This window comes from Monodelphis domestica, chromosome 1, assembly GCF_027887165.1.
Source record: "Monodelphis domestica isolate mMonDom1 chromosome 1, mMonDom1.pri, whole genome shotgun sequence".
In the NCBI taxonomy this organism is placed as follows: domain Eukaryota; kingdom Metazoa; phylum Chordata; class Mammalia; order Didelphimorphia; family Didelphidae; genus Monodelphis; species Monodelphis domestica.
The window spans coordinates 263142142-263166684 of NC_077227.1; the positions used below are offsets into that span (position 1 = coordinate 263142142).

At 33.9% G+C, this 24543-nt stretch overlaps 1 protein-coding gene across 2 annotated transcripts in view; it reads right to left on the reverse strand.

Annotated features, from left to right (window-relative positions):
• FANCM (FA complementation group M) overlaps window positions 1-24543 on the reverse strand; it is a 92542-nt gene that overhangs the window by 26959 nt on the left and 41040 nt on the right. For both annotated transcript variants that reach the window (XM_007472922.3, XM_007472923.3), the window contains exons 13-18: window positions 22510-22665; window positions 7453-9313; window positions 4269-4351; window positions 4113-4181; window positions 2026-2151; window positions 212-365 (exon numbers count right to left, since the gene is read on the reverse strand). In XM_007472922.3, the coding sequence (XP_007472984.2) occupies window positions 212-365; window positions 2026-2151; window positions 4113-4181; window positions 4269-4351; window positions 7453-9313; window positions 22510-22665 (2449 nt within the window). The remainder of the gene's footprint in view (window positions 1-211; window positions 366-2025; window positions 2152-4112; window positions 4182-4268; window positions 4352-7452; window positions 9314-22509; window positions 22666-24543) is intronic.

Here is a 24543-nt window from a genome sequence, read left to right on the forward strand (position 1 = left end):
GTCTGACGTCAAATTTGAACCCAAGACCTACTGTCTCCAGACCTAGCTCTCTATCCATTGAGCCACCTAGCTGCTTATTATACTAATTTATAAGAACTTTTTCATAGTCATTGTATGTGTGATTTTAATACAAAATAAATAAGAATTAGAGCATGAGCAAAGTCAAAAAGGATTTTAAAACAAAAGGAATAAGCATGAAAATGGCATTTACCGTTTAGAACCTGTGAAAGTTGAGTTCCATCATTTAGAAAGTCAACTAGTAAAGAATCTTGTTCATTTTCTGATTTTTCACTTTCATCGGATGAAATACCTTCTGCATCTTCAGAAATTTCAGCTTCTTCATCTAAAAACTGCCTGCCTTCATGCTAAGAAAAATGAAGGGACAACTTAAATAAGTATTCAGATCTAGAAGAAACCAGTACCAAAGCAATGAGAACATTCTATGTGAAGACAACAACAAAAACAAGGAAGAAATGAAATTTATAAATATGGCTATAATCACTTATTCTAATCTTGCTGTTTCATAGGGTCACATTGAAATCATCTGAGTTGGCTCCTGCCAGCAAACTGCATATTTCTAATTAAATCACTATACATCTTGAAATTTCTACTCAATCATTTATGCTGGGGGAAAAAACAGTTCTATAAAAAGGCCAGCAAAGAATATCAGATTAAGGAAACTCCTTGCTAGTAATGGGTAAGCTAAAGAGAAGTCTTCCCTGATGTTTTGAACCATGCCAGTAATTAGAAAAAAGAATCTTAAGTGTGTATTGTTTTAATACCATGCTCACAAATTCTAACTCAGGAAATTTTTTTCCCATGAAACATGAAGTCACACACTGAAAATTTCTCAGGCAGCAGTTCAAAACAGCATAAAACTAAGAAACTGCCATTAACATTGAAACACAAATTTAGAATCTTTAGTTCTTATAGAATTTGAAACTTTGCTCAAATAACTTTTTAAGTATTTTGAAGTTTTTTTTTCCTTCTTTCTACAATCAGACAATTTAATGAAGTTGATTCACTGAAATAAATTTTAAAGTGGGAAAATCTTTGATGAAAATGAGGGTCACACAATGAATTAATATGGATATAAATCAGAAGATAGGAAAATATGAGTCCTACATTTTAAAAGTTGTAAGATCCCAAGCAAATTATGTAATCTCTATTTGCCTCACATGGAAATTATTATGAAGATAATAAAAGTATCTATCTATTATTGCTAATATGGAAATAAAACACAATAAATAAAGTGTAAAATGTCTTGCAAAAAACAGCATAAAGAAAATACAAGTCTTAGCTAAAAATTCACTTTGCTGAAAAATAAGGAAAATATATTCCTAATTATCTTCAATATTTCAAAGATACATGCCTTCATCTGTGTCATGTTACAAAGATCATTGTGAAGAAATAGAGAAGAGTTCACAAACTATTGCCTCTGGAGCTAAGAATGTTTTTTACACTGTAAAATAAAACTTTACTGTATTTTAAAATTTTAAAGTCATTCTTAGCTACCTGATCATACAAAAACAGGCTGTAGGCTATATTAAGCCCTTAGACTATAGTTGCTGATTTTTGTATGCTAGGTTAAGTTTACACATTTTTAAAATGAAGACAATAATATTTCCACTACTTATCTCACAATATTTTTCTTATAATCTTATAAAAGGTTCTGCACAAACCTTAGAATCTTAAATAAACATGTTACTATTATTATTATCCCAACCTATACAAACTTTGTCTTCAAGTATTGCTGTGGTCAAAAAAATGCACACTGTGTTGAGCTACTCTGAAATTAGTAAGCTAATTTGTGATTAACAAGTACATGCTTTTTAATTACTTAAAGCCAACCCAGCAAGGCAGGACAGGACTACAAACTGCTGGTACACCCTTGGAGAATACAAGGTTATCTGGAGCCACAGTGAGACATTAGAGAAGACTTCAGCGAAGAAGCTGCTAATTATGTTTAAAAGTCCATTAACAAAAACAGAGATAAATATTAGGAAGAAATTAGAAAACTCTTACCTTTCGGTTTCTATAACGTTTTAGGACTCTCACATCTTTTGGAGGATTCCTTTTATTGCTCTGGAAATCGTCTTGAGTTAGAACTGGTTTATGAAAATCTATACTTTCATCACTAGATGATTCTGACTAAAATAAATAGGTAAATAATTGTATAAGATAAACTAAAAGATCATCAACACTATAATTCTAGTGTAAGATATTGCTTACGTTAGACTTTCATATATCAGTAGTTTGGTTACTGAAAAGTCAGTAAGTTAATAAACATTTTTTAAATGGCTATGTGCCAGGCCCTGTACTAAATGCTAGGGATACAAAGAAAGGCAAAAGACAATCTCTGCTCTCAGTGAGTCCACAGTCTAATGAAGGAAACAATTGCAAATAATTCTGTTCAAACTATCTATATTTCTCCATCCATCCATCCATTCATGAGCCCACAGTCTAATGAAGACAACTGCAAATAATTCTATTCAAACTATAAACAAACACATACGTGTGTGCATACATATGTATGCAGTATTATGCATACATTTGTGGTTTTATACATGCATGCATATATACATGCATGCATGATTAGTTAGACAATCAACAGATGGAAGGCATTAGATTACGAGAGATCGGGAAAAGACTTCTCAGAGAAAATGAAATTTTAGCTGAAATTTGAAGGAATCCAGGCAGAGATGAGGAATGAGAGTTTTCTAGGTATGGTGAACAGCCTGTGAAAATGTTGAAAGTAGAAGATGAATGAAGGAGAAGCATTTTTGCTTTAACTCACTGAGCACACCTCCTCCAAACAACCTAGAAAATACACCAGAATTAATTACAATTGGGAAAATATTGTTTCAAAGAACATAACTAGTTTGTACATAGTTGTTTACATGTTGTCTCCCCCATTAGACTATGATCTCTTAGTGGGAGAAAATTATCTTTTCCTTTCTTTTTATCCCCAGCACTTAATATAGCACTTGGCATATAGTAGACATTTATTAAATGCTTACTGATTCACTGTAATTAAGATAAAAATAAATCTCTAATTCTTTGAAACAATATTCCTTAAAAGGCATTAGAAATGTTTTAGAATAATTTCATTTTAAAAGAAAACCTTAATTTAAGAAATCCCAACTTATGACTTTGACTGAATGAAAAGCATAAGTGCTACCTATATGCCAATTTGATAATTTGATAAAGAAACCAAAACAATCTATTTCATATTTGCTTTATTCACAAGAACAAAAACAAATGTCAACAGTCTATTTTGCTGACAGCCTAGAATTTGTTATTCAGTTGTGTCCGACTCTTCATGGCTCCAATTGGGGCTTCTTTGGCATAAGATACTGAAGTGGTTTGCCATAAGGCACAGCTAGTAAGCCTCTGAGGCTGGATTTGAATTCAGGCCTTACTGGGTCCAAGTCCAGCACTCTATAAACTAACCACCTAGTCCAGAATATAACCATCAATTTTTTTTAAGTAGAAATTCAGGAACTGTAACATTTGTAATTAGCAATAAAAATCAGATAATGAAATTATTATGAGTTATATTAGAACTCTGTGAACAAGTACTTCCTTGAGGCTTTTTCCAGTTTGAAAATTTTGTATGACCTAGATGCACACACTGTGTGAAGAGAAAAGAAAAAGCACTTATTAAGTGCCTCCTATGTGCCATTCTCTTAGGTAATCACTTTAGTGCATAAAGCCTAATTTAGACAGTGAGAAGTCACATCTTATTGTGTATAATATTTTAATATAGGCCTACTTTAAACTGAGATATACAAGGTCACATGAATTTGACTATATAAATAGCCTTTTCAAGGACTATCATATTCAAATAAATGCACACAAAACTTTAGCAAGGTCCAGTGGTCCTTGAAGAAAATTTAAAAATTCAAGAATTGCATATGTATATATTGCTAAGCAAAATAGCTTTCTAGGAGATAAATCTTTGAAAGAATAAAAGAAGGTAATGGAGAAAAGGCATTTGTTTTCCTTGCAACTTTTCAGCTAGGCATCTAATTTTAAATGATACAAATAAGAGAAAGAGATTCAAAATCACAATCACTGGATTTGGCCAGATTCATAGAATAGAAACTTACTGTACTTAATAGACGCCTACATTTCTTGACAACACAAACAGGAGATTCAATGTCACTGCTCTTCCCAACCTATTTAAACAAATTAAAAAATAAAACTCTTTAGGGAGAAATGGAGCTTCCCAATAAGTACATTGTTAAAGTTGTTGAATGACTCACATTGGGAGATTTCAGATGATCCCTTTTCACCTTTTTACTCTTTCTTTGGAAAACTACATCATTTTCACTTCCAATGCTATTTCCTGCAGAAAAAAAAATAATAAGATTGTAACAATCACAGGAAAAATATATACTTTTTTAATTATGAAACAAGCATATAGCAACAGAGTATTTAGGGCTAGAAAAGGACCTTAAAGACTGCCCAGAGGAGGAACAGAGGGAAAGGGAATAGAGCAGGATCTAAAAGGGATAATAACTGTGGAAAAATATTCTAAATAAAAAAAAGAAAAGAAAGGCCACCCAGTTAAAACCCTGATATTGTAGAGATCAAAATTGTATTCAGATATTATACCAAAGTTACAGAGAAATAAGGAAGCAAATCTGGAATTTAAATCCAGAGCTAATGTTCTTTATTGGGGAGAAAGGGGGTAGGGGAGTGAGGAAGGGCAGTAGTCACTTACAGGCCCAAAATCACTGCTTATCTTCCTGGAACCTCTGTCATATTCCTGGATCTTTTAGCTCCTCCTCAAGCTGTCTGAAGATCCCCCCTATATCAAGAACTATCCCCCCTATATCAAGAACTATATCAAGAGGGGAGGGGAGGGGAGAGGAAGGGAGAGGAAAGGAGAGGAGGGGAGATGTCAGAAAAAGAAAGGAGATTAAAAAAAAAACTCCTTCCCAAGTGAACTCCCAATCTTTCCAACATCCTCAGTGGCAGGACCTACAAGTATACAGTAGCATGCCAAGCTACCACACACTGAATTCTTAAAAGGAAGAAAAAGAAAAAACAGAAGAGGCACAGAATGAGAAGGAAAATAAAGAAAAGGAAAGAAGCTCCCACAAATCTTAGGAGTAGGTGGCCCAACTATTTCTTTGACATTTTACACAACACGAGTGGGGGTGGGGGACAATTCAAAGAGACAAAGAGGAACCAGATCATACAGCAGGTAAGAGTCAAATGGAAAATGAACCTGGGTCTCCTCACAAGAAGTCACGGCTAACGATCTATTTTTTTCAACTAGTGTTCTTCTTAAAACATTTAATAATAGTGATATAAAATAAATCAAGTCAAGATCAATATAAAAATAAAAACCAACATCTGAAAAATGAAAATAATTTCAAATAATAGTAATAGAAATAAGATACAAAGATCACTTGGAGATTATCAGATAAAAGATTACTACAAACATAACACCAAAAGGAGTTTTAAAAGTCAGCTTATTAAAAGTATTCCTTGTTTAACAAAAAAAAATTTTGAAAATCTAGGAAGTATTCTGGCTGAAAATAGGTTAAGACCAGCATCTACATCATGTATCCTAAGAAGTTCCAAATGGATATAAAATCCAAATATAAAAGATTACAACATTCTTTTAAAGTAGAGGGCAATGGAAAATAGCTATAGGGAAGAATTTCTAACCAAACAATTAAAAGGAATAGGAAGTAAAAGAAAAGCATTTCTGACAACCAAAAAAGGTCTTTTCAGTTTCATAAAATTTAAAGTTTTGTATGAACAAAATCAATGTAGCTTAGATAAAAAGGGAAATTGTCAATTGGGGAAAATAGCTTTGCATCAAATATCTGACGGAATATACAAGATAAATAAGGATATGCAAGAAAGATAGAGGATATATAAGGAAACAACAGACAAGAAGTCAGAGCATATGAATAACTTTCAAAAGAACATTTGCAAACTATCAATAACCATATTAAAGACTGTTCCAAAGCATTAGAAAAATTAAAAAATTTTAAATTCTGAGGTTATGTTTCACATACAACAAAATGGCAAACATCATAAAAAAAACTGGAGGGACTGCAGAATTCAGGCAAATTAACATTCTAGTAGTGGAAGTATAAAATTATTTTGGAAATTTTGGAAAAAAACCTGTAATTAATATATGGAAAGTCATTAAACTGTTCATACCATTTGACTCAGCAACTTCACTGCTGGGAATATATCCAATGAAGGTTTAAAAAAAAACAGAAAAAGGGAAGAAATGTCCCATTTATGAGAAAAGTGATAGAAGCACTATCTATAGCAGAGAAGAACCAGAAAAAAAAAAAGTGGGTGTCCATAGATTGGTGAATGGCTATAATAAGAGAGTTAGTTGTATTTCTGGTAAAGAAGGAAACATGGTAGGTTAAAACTTAGCCAAGACTCCCTAAAAAACTACAAGGATAAAAGGGAAAAAGTGCCAGATGAGACAGAGATCAATAGCATAATGACCCAGAATAATGCCTCCCTTGCACATATTAGGCCCAAAACAAATTATCTATTAATTGATATGGTTCTAGAAAATACCACTGTTTAAAGAAATCAAGTGTGATGAAGCACCACATTTCTAAATTCAATGTCAATAAATTCTTATTCTGGCCCTACAATGTAAAAAGCACTATATTAAATACTAGGGATAGAAATGTAAAGATAAAGCAATTCCTGACCACAAGGAAGGCTAAAAATAGATATAAAGTTAAGAAATGTGAAGTATGTAAGGGCAGGACATAAGCATTCAAGAATAGTAAAGGAAGTAGGATAGAAAAAAGAATTTTTTTGTATAATAAAGATTCTGAAGAACAAAGATGAGGAGAGAATACATTTCAGAAAAAGGAAATCATCCATAAATATGTATGAGTGGGAGATTGAATATTAAATTCGGGAAATAGCTAGTAGTTCAAAGTTGGATAAAACACAAAAGGACACAAAGAAGAGTAATGTGACGTACCACTGGAAAAGTAAGCTGAAACCAGACCATGGTGGGTCATATAAAACAAATTGAAAGGTTTTGTTTTCAATCTTTTACGTAAAAGAGACAATGAAGTTCTTTGAGCAAGGGAATGACATGTTAAGATCTTGGCAACTATGGAAAATGGATTGGAGAAGGAAAAGATTAGGGTTAGAGAGAGTAATTTGGAGACTACTACAGTCTGAAGTAAGAGGTATTGTAGGACAGGATATATAACTTAAGTGCACAAATTTCTAAGTTATAGTTTTCCTGGGTTTATTAATCCTAATTAAGTACTCATTTCTTAAAAGTATAATCATGTCAATGACACATGTGGAACTGTTCACTGGCTACTGGAGGAGAGAGTGAGGGGAGGGAGGGAAAGAACATGAATCATGGAACCATGGAAAAATATTCTAAATCAATTAAATAAAAATTTTCAAATAAAAAAAGTATAATCCTACCTTCATCAGAATAATGGCAAGATTCAAAAAGATTAATCTCTTCATTGCTGTCAGCCTTTTCCATTGTAATTCCCACTTTTTCAAAAGTTGAACTCAAGGTTTTTTTAATCCCTCTTAAATTTACTTTTTTCTTGGTAGTTGATGTATCAAATATTTCTTGTGTCGCTGTAGAGAATAAATCCATTGGATTTGGTGTACGGAGAGGAGTGCTCATAACATTTTCTCCTAACGGCAAAGAAATCGAGGCAGCTGAAGAATTACCAGGAGACTCAAATTCTTTATCTTTTGTGGTCTCCAGTGGAGAAAATATATAATTTGGGTAGTGATGTTGTAGCTTTGATGGTGTAGAAATGCTTCTTCTAATATTACTTTTTTCATAAGTACTTAGGATAGATTCTTTACTTGGGCCATAATCTGTAGCTATCTGTGTAGTATTGACATGACTGCCAGAAGCATCCACTTTTAGATGGACATTTTTATTTACATCTTGTGCCTGCTCTAAGTCTTCCTCATCAGAATCTGGACTACAAAATCCCAAATCAAAATTAACAGAGAATAACTCTTTAGAACAATCAAAAATGTCATCATTCTGGAAATTTTCATTGCTTACTCCTATATCTTCAAAAGAAGTACCAAATTTGGTAGACTGGATTAATGGAATTTTGGTTTCTGAATCAAAGTCTAGCAAACATTCATCAGAAATGCGGAATGGAGATACTTGTACCACTTCTCTTGTAAAAGCTTCATCTGATACAGATAAATATTTGGAGTTATTTTTTATATAAGGAGAGCTCACTTGATTAAATTCAGTATCAGTAGCTTCAGAAAACTTTCTTTCCTGATCTTGCTCAATACCTAATTTTTTCATGAGAGTCTTACAAACCTCACCAGTTTTTTTTTTAACTAAATATCTTTTAGGAGATCCATTTATTTGGGTATGATCACCAAATGACCTTTTGTCATTTTGGACACATGTGTTTATTTCATTCTCATGTTCATCACAACTTGATCTATCAACCATCCTATTAGAATTTATTTGTGAAAGCTGGTTACTTTTAGATGAATGTAATTTTGGTGAATTTATTTCTGAACATAAAGGAGGGTTGACAAATGAAGTTGACATGAAATAATTGGACATATCATCTTGTAGATTTTTAAATGAAGATTTCTTTATGATTTCATCTTTCAAATTATAGAGTTCATCTCGATGAGGAGGAGACTCAGATAAAAATCTTTCTACATTGTTAAGTGTTTCTTTGGTCAGTATGAAACATTTGTCACACAATGGAGATGTTTTAAGTAAGTCAGGATCTTCTGGGAGATAAAATATGCTAGATGAAATACTTTTTCCATCAGTAAAATCATTATAACTAGATGCTACATGATTTCTAACAAATGAACTTTCAGATTTATCTATAGGTGAGCATTCTACTAACAATTCACACAGGTGACCATGGGCAGTATTTGTGTTTGTGACATTGTCTATGTCTAATGACACTTTAGCAACTTGTGGTACTTCTGAAAAGTTACAACTAACTACAGAATTTACCTCAGTTATTAAGGAATTGCTAAAGTTATCATTATTGTTTGTTTTAAGCTGTTCTTTTGTCATTTCTTTTGGGGTTTTCACTTTTGAAGAAAAGTTTTTGTTGGATTTAAATTCTTGGGAACATTCTTCATCAAACTCTATTAATGAAGATGAACAACTTTGTTTCATATTCCTTTTGAATGAAGGTTTTTGTAAAGTAGTCATGTTCACAGAAGCAGAAGAGGCATGTTTATTTCTGAGAACATCTGATGTTGAACTAATATCTCCTATTTGTAAGTAGGGTTTAAGTTTCAATTCATAGCTGCATTCATCCTGTTGAGAAAAGGTAGAAAGTCATAAGAAGCAATTTTGTGACTATTTTTCAAGAATGGAGCACAATTTTTAGAGTTCCTAAATATGTGCAAAGGACTTTTCCCCCTAAATTGCAAAATTCAATGGCCTTTTCTCAGTTCTTATTCCTGACTTCTCTGCAACAGTTGACACTATTGACTCTTCTCTTGCAAGCTCTCTCCTCTCTGGGTTTCCATGACACTGATCTCTCTTGGTTCTCCTATTATCTCAGGGTTATCCTCTGACTCCTCCTTAGTATCCTATGCTGGATCATATTCTATATCATGCTCTCTAATTGTGTTCCAAAGCTGCCTTCTGGTCATTATTCTTCACCTCCATTTAGTAACTACAGTCACATCCATGAATCTAACTACCATTTCTTACTGAAAACTCCTACAAATACATGTCCCAGCCATACTCTCTACTGAATTCCATTTTTATATCTTGTTGGTTCATGTTTGACCCTTTATGACCTGACTCCATTTGGGGGTTTCCTTGGCAAAGATACTGGAGAGTTTTGTTATTTCTTTCTCCAGTTTATTTTACAGATGAGGAACTGAGGCAAACTGGGTTAAATGACTTGCCTAAATAAGTATCTGAGGCTGGATTTGAGTTCATGAGGACAAGTCTTACTGACTCCAGGCCCAGCACTCTATCCATTGTGCCACCTATCTGACTTCTGTCTCTTTACCAACTATCTATGGGACATTTCAGGGCAGCAAGATGGCAAAGTGGATAGAGTGATATCTTCTCTGAATAGGAAAAAAAAATGAAGAACCTAAGGCTTCTTAAAGTTTAAAATAAGCCACCATTGTTTTAACTCTATTTCATTTGTAACAATCCTAACATTAAAAATACCCATTTAGAAACCCTAAATGACTGCATGAGAAATGCAATGACCCTCCTATTTGCTCATGCCTTTCTAAAGACCAAAGATAGGATAAGTGAATGTTTGGAAAATAAGTAGATAATGAGTGAATATTTATTTCCGATTTAGTTTTTTTACTCTTCTTATGAAACACAAGTGGTCAACTAATCAGTTTATAAACCATTATCACAGTTCAGGGTCCCTTTTGCCCCATCTTACTCATATAAATAGGGCAAGATAATAAAACAATAGATTTATACACTTTTGTACAGCTTTTTTTCTTCCCTGATCACAACAGGTCACAGAAAACAGACATTTCACTCTAAGACATTAGGGAGAAAGAGACTACTCAAAAACTTGAAGAGAAAAATTACCATTGACTATTGGCATAGCTGTTAAATGTCAAGCCTTTCAAACTTGATCCCATTTTAAAGGATCTTTTCCCTCTAGGGTTTTTAATATTATACAAAAAGGAAGAAGACTTTTTCTGATCATCACTTTCCTACCAGAAAATGGAGAAAAAATTGGGTTTTAAAAACTTAAAGACACAACTTTTCTCATCTTAATCAAGGCCTTTCAGGTTTTGCATAAGTGCTATCATTTCTTTTTATTTATTTATTTATTTTTTTAAATATATTTTATTTGATCATTTCCAAGCATTATTCGTTAAAGACATAGATCATTTTCTTTTCCTCCCCCCCCGACCCCCCATAGCCGACGCGTAAGTCCACTGGGCATTAGATGTTTTCTTGATTTGAACCCATTGCTTTGTTGATAGTATTTGCATTAGAATGTTCATTTAGAGTCCTCTGTCATGTCCCCTCAACCTCTGTATTCAGGCAGTTGCTTTTTCTCGGTGTTTCCACTCCCATAGTTTATCCTTTGCTTATGAATGGTGTTTTTTTCTCCTGGATCCCTGCAAGTTGTTCATGGACATTACACCGCCACTAATGGAGAAGTCCATTACGTTCGATTATACCACAGTGTATTAGTCTCTGTGTACAATGTTCTCCTGGTTCTGCTCCTCTCGCTCTGCATCACTTCCTGGAGGTTGTTCCAGTCTCCATGGAACTTCTCCACTTTATTATTCCTTTTAGCACAATAGTATTCCATCACCAACATATACCACAGTTTGTTCAGCCATTCCCCAATTGATGGGCATCCCCTCGTTTTCCAGTTTTGGGCCACCACAAAGAAGTGCTATCATTTCTATGAAAATAATTTCATGTTAACCACTTTATTAATTTGACTAAGGTTTGCTCTGAATGTTGAATGCCATGTATATAATATTATTACAAAGTAGTACTAGTAGTACTGAAGGAAACTATAACTATTTAAATAACTTCATAGGAGTTCAGTGTATACAAAAGATGTCTTCAATGTTTTATTAAAATAGACTGCAATAGAGTCCAAATACCTTTTATTAATGCTAACAAATATAACAACTTCAATAAATACTCTAAATTATAGATTAAAAAAAACTGCAACATAAGGTAACATTTCTTCAACTATGAACTTGGCCTTTGTTAGTTTTCTTTGATCCATATAAAAATGCTCCATCTACTTGTGGCAGAAGGATTCAATGTGTTGGAGGCCTTCCTTGCTGTTTCCTGATATCATGAGGGTACCAGTAGATCACTCTGGTGGTCCACCTATCCACCTTTGACCTATGAGCATTCCATCTTCTCTACCTAAGACAATTTTCCATAATAAAGTCTCATATTTTTGTTCTCCTTAGCTCTTCATTAGTTATACATGGCAGCCTGCTTCACATTCACCACATACTTCTCCACTGGCCTCTTTGTGGCATTCTTTTTTAAGTTTTTGAAAACTCTCTATACCATGCTTCATTGATAAATAGCAAACTAGAAAAATGTTGGGTGTTAAAAGAAAACAAAACAAAACTTTACTTCTGTAAGACAAATTTTTTCATTCCTAAAGAGGATCTTCTTGTCCAGGCTATAGTGCAACTGCTGCTTGACAGAAATATTTATTAGAAAAGATATGCCTGGGAAAATGAATTAAAAATCAAATACTTGTTCAGTCAATACTGAATCAGAGAATGGATTCTGAAAGAGTTACAAAGATTCTCCAATCTAACGTGTTAAAACCTCACAAATCACACATAACAATATAATACTATATAGAGAGTGTGTGTATGTGTATTCAGACACACACAGGCGCAACAGCATAAAACAGAGAAGATTTTGAAAATCAAATCATTGGATGATTGATTTTGTATCAGAATGTCTCACAAACAAAAGCTGTAAGTGGCGTCTGTTTCCAATGGTGCCTTGGTAGTAAACTGCTTAATTGTCCGTCAAGGACAACTGAACAACCTGGGGCCATCACAGTGGAAATGATGAGAAGATCACTATAAATAAAATCTTCCTCAGGCATTCAAAAAAGGGGCATATCAAACAGAAAGCCAATGTAACAGTTCACCTGGATAGACAATTCTGAGAAATACCACTAAGAAAAAGATTTCAGGAATTATGGAGAGTAAAAGCAATTTTGTAGTGCCCTGCAGAGATTATCAGATGTTTTATTGCCAATGGCAAGTAAGAGCTAAATTTGCACCAATGCAGATTGTTCTATTTCTCTAAGGAGGTAAAAAGGGAAGAAGGAACACCTCGATACTCCACAATTATTCAGAATTCTTTTCCTTTAGGGAAGTGAGGAATCAATCAAGTATTCATTTTTTACATTCTAGGCATTGTTTGGCACAAAGAACAACACCAAGGCAACAGCAGAAAACTTGTTGATCTCGAGGAGCTTATGCTCTTAAAGGGGTAGACAACGTGTATGTATATAAATATGTACAAAATTCACACAACTTAATCTTCAAGTATATATAGGTCTATACAAAACACATACAAGATAACCTCAAAGGAGTAGCTAGGAGGCCTAGGAAAGACTTCATGCAGAATATGACCTGGATTGAATCTTGAAGGAACCTGGAGATTTCAAGAGATAAAAATGGCATGGGAAAACATTTAAGGCATGGGGGATAGCCAATGCAAAAGCTAGACCAGAGATGGAGCACTTTTAGTAAGGAATAGCAAAAAACTTAGTAAAGCTGGAATATACAGTGCATGAAACATAGCAAAGTGTAAGAAGGTTGGAAAGTTGGGGCAAAAACAGGGTATGAAAAGTTTTAATGGTGAAGATGATTTTATATTTGATATTAGAGGTAAAGAAGAGACTCTTTAACTGAGTGGAAGGAAAGGAAGAAAGGTTATAACATGATCTGATTTCTGCTTTAAAATGGAAAACCATTTTAGTAGCTGTGTGGAAGATGGATTAAGTGGGGAGAGGCTGAGACAGAAAGACTAATTTAGGAAGTTATTGCAATAGCCCAGGAAGGTAGTGATAAGGGCCTGAACCTGGGTAGTAGTATGTGAGTGAGGTAGTTTCCTTATGTGTAAAATTAGGGGGTTGAAAGAGATGTCCTGTAAGGTAAAGTACAGAATAAAATAAAGATTAGAAAAAAAAAAACTTCTAAATTTAGAGGGAAAACAGAGAATCTGGAAAACAAATATTATAGAACTGATAAGATTTTAAAAGATTAAATATTTTAAAGATTTGAAAAGATTAACAAAAATAAGCCTCTAGCTAGCCAGATTAAAAATAATCAAATTAACAAAATAAAAAACAAAATGAAATTAAATCAGAAAAATAGATTATCAGAACCTAGAAAAATAAGAATTTAAAAGGATTATTTACAAAAACATGAAATACTAAATTGAGGTTTTAAACAATGAACTTGAAGAAAAGGAAACAATGTATTACAAAGAAAAAAATCTCTGGTTCAAATGAGATATATAGAATAATTTTATCAGCTCTTAAAGAGCCATTAATATCTATGGGCCAACTATTGTAATAAAGGACGAAAAGGTTTGCAATTTGCAAAACTGTTGCAAAAACTGAGAAATGCAAACCTCAGGGAATGATTGACAGTAGCATGTGACCAAGGGTCACATGGGAGCCTGAGCCTTGGGATCTGGGAAGATTATATGCCCAACAGTTTGTCTTCTCAGAGTCTGCTCTCCTGGAAGGACCTTAAAGAGGATTTTGCCTCTGATCAATGGAGGAAGGAGTTTTTCTGGATCTGGCTACTGGTGGCATCAGTCTAGACTTACTTGGACATCTAACAACATAAGATCCTGGCCCTATTTGATTTGGACTCCTGGTGTGAGACTGAGATATTTGGGAAGCTAATGTTTTAGTTTAGTAATATAGCTTAGTTAGTTATAATCTTTTAAATTAAGTATAAGAATAAGTATATTCCTAAACTCTCATTCCTTTCCTACCCTTCCCAAACAATAAAGCAGAATTTATTTATGTTTTCCTCTTGTTTTTCCCTTACCCCAAATCCTACTTTAACACTATACACATCTCACCTAAATTATTCTAATAAATTGAGAAAGAAAAGACTGTACCAAATTCTTTTTTATTAGATAAACATGGTTCTAATACCTAAACCAGAAATCAATAAAGCAAAGAGGAAAGACGAATGCAAATAAATTAACAAATATTGAGTCAAAATATATATTTTTAAATCTTGTTTTAAAACTACATCAATATACCAAAAAAATTATCCTGTACATCCAGGTTGAATTTATACAAAGAATAAAAGATGAGTATTATAAGAAAATAACATTATTAATCAATTTTTAATAAACAACATGGATAAAGGAAGAATTTCGGTCAAAAGAAGGCAGAGAACATTATGAGATGTAAAATGGATAACTGACTACATTAAATTTAAAAGTTTCTGCACAAATAAAAGCAACACAACCAAGATTAAAGGGCAAACAATGTACTGAGAAAAAAATCTTTACAGCAAGTCTCTCTGACAAAGGTTTCATTTTTCAAATATATAGAGAACTGAGTCGAATCTATAAGAATAGAAAGCATTTACCAATTGACAAAGTGTCAAAGGACAGAGGAAATTCTCAGATGAAAAAATTATTTTTAGTCATATGAAAAAAATGCTCCAATCACTATTGATTAGAGAAATGCAAATTAAAACATCTCTGAGGTACCATCTCACATTTTTCAGGCTAGCTATCATGACAAAAAAGGAAAATGGTAGGTGCTAGAGAGGATGTGGAAAAATTAGTTACACTGATACACTGCTGCTGAAGCCACAAATTGATACAACCATTCTGGAGCACTATCTGGAACCATGAGCAAAGTTCCATCAAACCATGCACATCTTTTGACCTAGCAATATTCCTCCTAGGTTTTCATCCCAAAGAGATTAAAGATAGGGAAAAGAACCTACATGTACAAAAATATTAATAGCAGCACTTTTTGTGATGGCAAAGAACTGGAAACTGACAGGATGAAAGTTGTGGTACATGTTTGTAATAGATATGAAAGAATGCAATGAAAGAAAATAAATGTAAGAAATGACAAACAAGATGATCACAAAAAAACCTGAAAATACTTATATGAAGTGATGCAAAGTGAAGGAAGCAGAACCAGTAGAATGTTGAACACAGTAACAATAATAATATATGATGATCAATTGTGAGTGACAACCAATTTATCAACAAGGCAAGGATCTAGGACAACTCTTAAGAGACTCATGACAAAAAGAAAGATATCCACTGCCACAGAAGGAGCAGATGAAGTACGAATGCCAACTGAATCACAGCATTATTTGCTGCATGAATTTTTGTTGAGCATAAGCAGTATGTGTCTTCTTTCACAATGTGGGAAATATGTATTATATGTTAATATATATAAACATAACACATTACTTGCCTTCTTAAGAAATGGGGAGTGGTGTAAGAGAAAGAAATGCAAAATATCAGAAAAAATTCTAAATTGTACTGATATATAATCTGGAAAAAAATTAAATTTATTTTTAAAAATCCACATCTTATAAGATGCTGAAATTTTCTGAAAAAGTAAACACTCTGCTGAAGCTAAAAACCCTACAAAGTAAATGCATAGAAGGCTTTTTTTTCTGACTCACTAATGAATAAAAGAAATGCAAACTCTGACATTTCACCTCACATATACTAAAGTGTCAATACTGGAAATATTCTTGTGTTATGTGATTCAGATATACATACTTATTAACAAGCTCTATAAAGTTTTCATCCAAATAAATATTGAAAAACTTGGATAGAGGTATTTTTGCCAAGCTCACGGCTAGAACAGGAGACTGATTGCTCAGCTCCCACATACCTACTCCAGAAAAATCTTGACATTTACACCATAATCAACAATGAAATAAAATAAAAACTTAGAGTGATTTGGTCCACTCCAAAACTTAAAGAGGTCAGCCAGAAGCCCAAAGGCAATGGGAAATGGGGTTGCCCGCAAAGCCAGGGCCAGTACCAAGATATCACCTCAAGAAGTACTAGAAAGTTTCCTGAGAGGGAAAAAAAATAATGAAAAAAATATACACTGGTACTGAAAGGAGGAAGAAGGTAAGGAACTTGGTATTTCTCATAACTGATGTGCATGAGAAGAGTACAGTATATAAACATGGAGGAAGGGATAGAAGGAATGATCAGATGAACCTTGTTCTTACCTGAAATGGTGAAAGGAGGCTTGAACACACACAAACATGTAGCATAACTCAAACTCAACAACAGGGAAACACGTTGGAATGAGGTGGTGGCAGGGAGGGAAGAAAATTTAAGGGAGGGAACAGTTGCATGCAAAACAAATTTCCTGACCCTGAAGGAAAAAGATGATAGTAAAAGGAGGCAAAAAATAAATAACTAGAATCCAAGGGAGTGCTTAAAAAAGTCTTTTATATAATTACAGAATGGCTGAACAAATCATTGTATATGAATGTAATGGAATATTGATGGACTACAAGAAATGACAAAGAAGATGATCTCAGAGAATCTTGAGTATTATGAAATTATATAGAGTGACACGAACAGCATAAGGAAAACACTTTAAAAGATTTAAGAATTCTGATCAGTGGAATGACCAAACCTGTCTCCAGAGGACATAAGATTAAACATTTTAACCCTCTCTTGAGAGAGAGGGGTTGGTTGGACACATTTAGAGAAATTTACATTTCTGAACATGGTCATTAGATGGATTGATTTTGTTCACCAATGCTAATTTTTCATAAGATTCCCTCCACCCCCTTTCTCTTAATTATTTATACAGGATGGATAGAGTGGGAATACAGTGATTAGCAACTATGATGCCAAAAGGCAGTTAGGCAATATACTGGATACAAAGCTGGGTGGAAAAAGGTCTGAATTCAAATAAGCTTGAGACAATTACCCCCAGGGTAAATCATTTAACCTCTGTGTGCCTAATCTAAAAATTAAAATAATAACACCTACCTCCTGGGGTCATGGTTGTGAACCTATGACACCTGTACCAGAGGGAGCACTTAGAACCCTCTCTGTGGGCACACCCACCATCTGCCATCACCCCAGCACAGAGCTCACCAGAGTTCAAATTACTAGAAAGCCAGAGGACTGCTTCCCTCTCTCTCTCCATGTGCATCTAAGGACATCACTCACCCCTCTAAAAGGTTCACCATCACTGTCCTAGGGTTTTTAGGATCAAATGTGATAATGTTTAAATTATTTAGCACAGGGCCTGCCACATAGTACGTACTTAATAAATGCTTGGTTCCTTCCTTCCCCCAAAAAAAGGAAAAGGAAGCACAGATAAACAAGAGTTTTAAATATAATGTAGAGATTTTATAATATATATATATATATATATATATATGTATATATATATATATATATATATATATATATATATGTTTGCTGTTCTTTTTTTTTTAAACCTTACCTTCTGGCAATATAGAACTATACCCAAAGGGCTTATAAAACTGCATATCTGGAGGCAGCTGGGTGGCTCAGCGGATTGAGAGCCAGGCCTAGAGACAGGAGGTTCTAGGTTCAAATCTGGCCTCAGACACTTCCTAGCTGTGTGACCGTGGGCAAGTCACTTAACCCCCATTACCTAGCCCTTACCACTCTTCTGCCTTGGAACCAATAGACGGTATTGATTTTAAGATGGAAGTTAAGGGTTTAAAAACAAAACAAAACTGTACATATCCTTTGATCTGGTAATGCCACTATTGGGTCTGTATCCCAAAGAGATAATTAAAAAGGGGAAAGGACCTACATGTACAAAAATATTTATAGCAGCTGTTTTGGAGTGGCAAAGAAGTGGAATTGAGGAGATGAACACCAATCAAGGAATGACTGAACAAACTGTAGTGCATATTAGTGATGGAATACTATTGTGCTATAAGAAATAAGCAAGATGATTTCAGAAAAAAGGTGAGGAGATCTACGGAACTGATGCAGAGTGAAATAAATAGAACTGGGAGAACATTGTACACAATAACATCAATATTGGACAATGATTATCTGTGAAAATTTGGCTACTCTCAGGAATGCAATAATCTGGAACAATACTGAAAGACTTATGATGAGGGATGCTATCCACCTCCAGAGAAAGAGCTGAGTCATCTTTCACATCAATGTATTTTTGGTTTTATTTGGGGTTTTGGTTATGTATAACTTTGCTCTTACAATGACCAATATGGAAATGTTTTGCATGACAATAAAAAAAAGAAAAAATCCTTACCTTCTATCTTCTATCTATAGAATCTATACTGTAAATTGATTTCAAGGCAGAAGAACAGTAAGGGCTAGGGAATGAGGGTCAAGAGACTTGCCTAGAGTTACACAGCTAGTATTCTATATTTAAAAAGTAACCCATATGAAATTTGTGCTTTCACATAGAATCCTCTTTTTGGGTTTGGCTATAATTATACAAATTCCATTTTTTGTTAAGTTCATAATAAAAAATAGAAATAAAAAATAAATCTGGGCAATAAATATCCATATATAAGCAAGAAAACATATTGTACAATGGAAAGAGAATTGGACCTATGAGTCAGGACACCTGGGTTCAAATCTCAGCTTGGCAACTTACTAGCTATGTAACCTTAGATTAATTAACCTTGATGAATTGGTTTATAGTATGAGTAGTTCAGAGATTTAAAGCAGAAGGAACCCTCAAGATCATATTGCTGTACTCAAATATTTTGTAGATAAGAAAACTAAGACCCAAAGAGGGCAAGTGATTGGCCCCAAGTAACAAAATTTTTCATCTCAAGTCACTAAGGAAAAAATGAGATAGGTTGAAATAGAAAGGCCTCTAAATTCCCTTCCTATTTATGATCCTAAGGTAATACACAAACAGTACTTCCTAAGTGGTAACGCTCTATAAAATGCCAGCTTATTATAATTCAAGATAAATAGGCTAAATTTTTGAAAATTACAAATTATAGGAATCCTCAATAGATAATCAAAGAATATAGACAATTCTTAACAGAAGAAATTCAAGAAATCAATAGACATATAAAAAACATTCCAAATCACTAATAATTAGGGAAATGCAAATTAAAGCAACTGTGATATTCCACCTTACACACAAGATTGGTGAAGTTGAAAAAAAGGAAAAATGATGAAGTTCTGAGAAGCCATAGGAGATACGTTACATTAATTCATAGCTAAAATAGCAATGAATGATTCAGCACAGCCATTCTGGAAATCAATTTCGAACTATGTCCAAAAAACTACTAAACTATGTTTACCCTTTTGAATCTACTATTATTAGGCCTATACCCAAAGAGATCAAAAAAAGAAGAAAAAGAACTATATATGCAAAATACTTTATAGTAGCTGGGGTTTTTTTGTGGTAGCAAAGAACTAGAAAATAAGGGGTAACCCATAAACTGAAGAATGGCTGAATAAACTAATCTACAGATTTAAAGGAATATCATAGTAAAAAAAAAAAACTAGAAAAACATAATTTATATTATTAAAATGTTGTTTTAAAAATACTTTCAAAGACTTAAAAACTCTAATATACCCAATAAGCAGTCAAGATTCCAGAAGACTAATGGTCAAGAATGGTACCCCAATTCATGACAGAAGGGTAAGGAATGGATTAGTTAAGCAGTAATAACTATTCACTGTTATTTAACATGGTTAATGTAGAAATTTGTTTTATAGACTACGGGGAGATAAAAATAAATGCTTGTTCATTTTAAAATATAAAATAAAATTTAATTTTAAAAAATTACTGCATAAAAATGTAAATCAAGTCACCAAGCAGCTGAAGGTGACAATAGCTTTATATATAGTGAACATGTTCTAGAAAAGGTAAATCTTAAATAAAATATTTGTAAATGAACTATTTTAAATGTACAAAGAAAATTTATTTATTCTGCTAAAGGGATTTTCTTAATCTCTCCCTCTGTCTCTTTAAGAGGCAAGAGAGCAGAAGGATTTCTAGGTGGAACAGAGCTGAGAGGGGAGTCTGTGTACCAGAGCTGAAAATTCTGTTACCAGGGAGACAAGGGGAAATATATACGGAAAGAATCAGTTGGCAGTTGAAGGTCTTTTGCCGTTGGATCTCAAAAGGAGGAGGAAGTCTGTCTCTGAGGCACTGGGCTGCTACTGGCAGTTTACTACTGACAGTTGGAGAATAAAACCTGATTTAAGAAGGTCGTGGGTGGTGGTTATTAATTTATTAGTGTAGATAGGTAGTTAGTCAATCAATTTTAGGTAGGGTAGGTTAGATAGGCAAGAGCACCTGTCCTTGAAGACACAATAGATTTTTTTTAATTTTAGATAGTATTAGGAATTTAGGTATAGTCATAGAGTATTAGAATAATAATCTCTCTTTCCCCCTTTCTATTTTCTATCTGTTGTAAAATTGAGATTTGAACTCTGGACTTCAATCCCCACAAGCCCTTGCTCCACTTCCCCAAAATGCTTTGTAATCTCACGGAATTCTGAGGTGGGCGAGATCGAGAAGGTATTTAAACTGATTACAAAGGCTTTTGAGCTCTCTCTTTTTGGACTTCCGTTTGGAGCAGACGTGGTTCTTTCCATAATGTAGGTGAGGTCTTGTCTAGGCCTCTGGCCTAGGCACGTTTTCCTTATCCTGTATTTTCTTTAATCCTTAATCTTTAATAAACCTCAAAAAAATATAATACTCCTTGCAGAGAGAAACTAATTTCTACCTGCCTCAGTCTCCCCATATTCCTAAATTTTAATCTTTACACTGTACTTCTCAAATTAAACTAAGTGTTTTATCAAACTGCTCTCATGTTTGTTAAACTCCTACTATTTAACCCTTATAATTCCAAAGAACTCAACATCCTGTAAATGAAGAATCTGGAAAACAAGATTATATGCTATGTTTGCTTAAAGTACATATGAATTTGAAAAGTAAAATATATCTAAGGTAAGGGAGAATAGTAAGGAATATGAAGAATGATACTTAGAATAAGCAAAAACTGCACTACAGAGTAATCAAGAAACTGCACAAGTGCTCAAAAGAATAAAGAACTAGAGGAATTACATGTGAACTGGAACAACCTCTGGGAACTGATGCAGAGTGAAGGGAGCAGAACCAAGAGAACATTATACACAGAGGCTGATACACTGTGGTACAATCAAATGCAATGGACTTCTCCATTAGTGGCAATGCAGTGATCCTGAACAACTCAGAAATATTTACAAGAAAGAACGCTATCCACATTCAGAAGAAAAACTGTGGGAGCAGAAACACAGAAGAAAAACAACTGCTTGATCGAATAGTTCGATGGGGATATGATTAGAGATGTAGACTCCAAATGACCATCCTAGTGCAAACATCAACAACATGAAAATAGCTTTTGACCAAGGATGCATGTAAAACCCAGTGGACTTGCACATTGGTTATGGGAAGGAGTGGGAGGAGGAGAGGGAAAGAATATGATTCTTGTAACCAAGGAATAAAGTTCTAAATTGACCAATTAAATAAAATTTTCCAAAAAGAAACTGCACAAGTAAAAATTCTAAAGAGAGATTAGAAGGTATTACATTTTAGTATATATAAATGAATTCTAAAATGCCCGAGTATTCAATTAGCCTTGCAAAGTTTAAGAAATAATTTAATCGACTAAAATCAGTGTAACTGGCAAATAAATATAGCAAAAAAAAGTGTTATACAAATAATTAATACATAATATACTTAATTGATGTGTTGTAAAGATACATATATCTATCCACATTTTCAAATAACAATCTTTTTTTTTTTCTTCTCCCCATACCTACCCTTCTATACACTTTACCTGTAGAAGTCCCAGGGCAGAAAGAAAAAAAAAATCTAATTCTATAATTAATAAAGTTATCTATTTACATCAGCTTAAAAGGAATGAATATTAAATTACTACACTCACTTTAACATACCCTAGTTATGAGAAACAGGAAAAAAATTATATTCAAACCCATACCTCTTCATTTCTTATTTGATCTATCATTTCCATGATGCTTATGAAGTGATAGCAGCGATCAGAATGGTCAACTTGATGGGTAGGAAAAGGACAATTTTGCCAAACTCTCCACTCAGACAAAGAAAGCTGATAACTTCCAGGTCTTGATTCATGATTCTAGGTTAAGAATGAAAAATACAAAAAATACAGATTAAGGTTTGGAGTTTTTTCAAGTCAGAGATGAAATTTCAAAGCAAAATTGCCCATGAACTCTTTATTAACTTTTTCTTTTAGAGATAGAGAAAGTAGAAAGAATCAGGTATCATGTTCAAGTATTCTATTTTCTGAAAATGGGGAAAACTTGCAATGGATATTTAGTTTCTTTTTGTACATTCTATTATGGAGAGAAGTTATCACATTAATCAAGTCACAAAATAGGAATTTGGGAAGAATACCCAAAAAACCCCAAACATTAGGAGATAGTCTAATTGGCTAAGAATGACCCCAGGATTAAAACTAAATAGAAATTTTTGGCCCAGATTACAAAAACATTAAAAGGAAATGAAGGATCTTCACTTCTATTTGGAGGCCATGAAGGAACAGCATAAAAGAATTCCAGATCAAGAGAACAAGAGGTCAACTTCTTTCATTTTGACTAGTAATTAAAGGAAAGAACTTAGATTATCATTCACTTTATACTTTTTTTCTTTTATATGTACTTTCAATTACTATAAACCTTATTTTAACACTTTTTTATAGTATTCTTATCTCTTGTTAACAACAAGATTCAAGTCTATTTTTACAAACAACAACAACAACATGAAATACCTTCTTGTGACAAGGGACTTAAAAGGAGTAAATGATAACACAGGGAAAACTTTTTTTATTGTTACCTTCTTAGAATTGATACTAAGAATCAATTTTGCTACTAAGAGCAATGCAAAGATCCAGGACAACCCTGAGGGACTTATGACAAAGAATGCTATCCACATCAAGGGAAGGAACTGTGGGAGTAGAAACACAGAAGAAATGCCTATGGTTTATCATTTGTTTATATGGGTATATGATTTGGGGCTTTGGTTTTAAAAGATTACTCTTACAAAAATGAATATGGAAATATGTAACAAGTGATAACACATGTATAACTCAGGGTAATTGCTTGTCAGCTCCAGAAGGGGGGAGGGGAAAAGGGAGGGCGATAACAAGAATCATGGAACCATGGAAAAATATTTTTAAAAAGAGAAAGAATTGATACTAAGTATTGGTTCTAAGGCAGAAGAGGTTTCTAGGCAGTAGGGGTTAAATGATTTATTTGCCCAGGGTTACACAGTTAGAAAATAAAGCTTCCTCAGAGGGGAGAGAAGCTTTACGGTAGGAAGATAGAGACAGGATAGTAGTTTTAGATACCACGAGGGGGATGACGGAATCAAATTAGAGATATGAGGTGGCAGGAATGAGTCCTTATTGATTTTCCATAAGCCACAGCCAAGCTTTGATCAAAGGACCCTTCTGAAGGCTTTTACCAGTCCAGAGATCCACATTTAATACCACACAGGTCAGAGAGATGAAAGAGATAGAGAAGGTTTAAAGGCTGCCAGGACAGCCATCAGCTAGCCTGAAAGAGAGAGCGAGACAGAGGCGGAGCTTGCTGGGCTAAATATAGTCTTTGATATGCAAATATACACAGTACATAGGGATGATTCTCATTGGTTAATGACAAGGTATAGGTGTGGTTTCTCTTAACCAGGTGAGCACAAAGAAACCTGTGTTCCCGCCTAACCTGGGGGAAGCTGGAGTCAAGGGTCAGATACTTCCCCAGCCACGTGCAATACTGAGCATGCTCAAGACTGAGCATGCTCTCTTCTAAGGCAATCTGTACATATCAACTGTTCCCCTTGCCCATAGCTAGGGGTGGACTGCTACAGAAAATGTCTGAGGCTAGATTTGAATATAGGACCTCCAGTCTCTAGGCCTGATTCTCTAGCAACTGAGCCACTTTACTATCCTCAGGAGTGCAATTTTGAACTAAGTAAAAGATATCAAGGAAACAGAAGA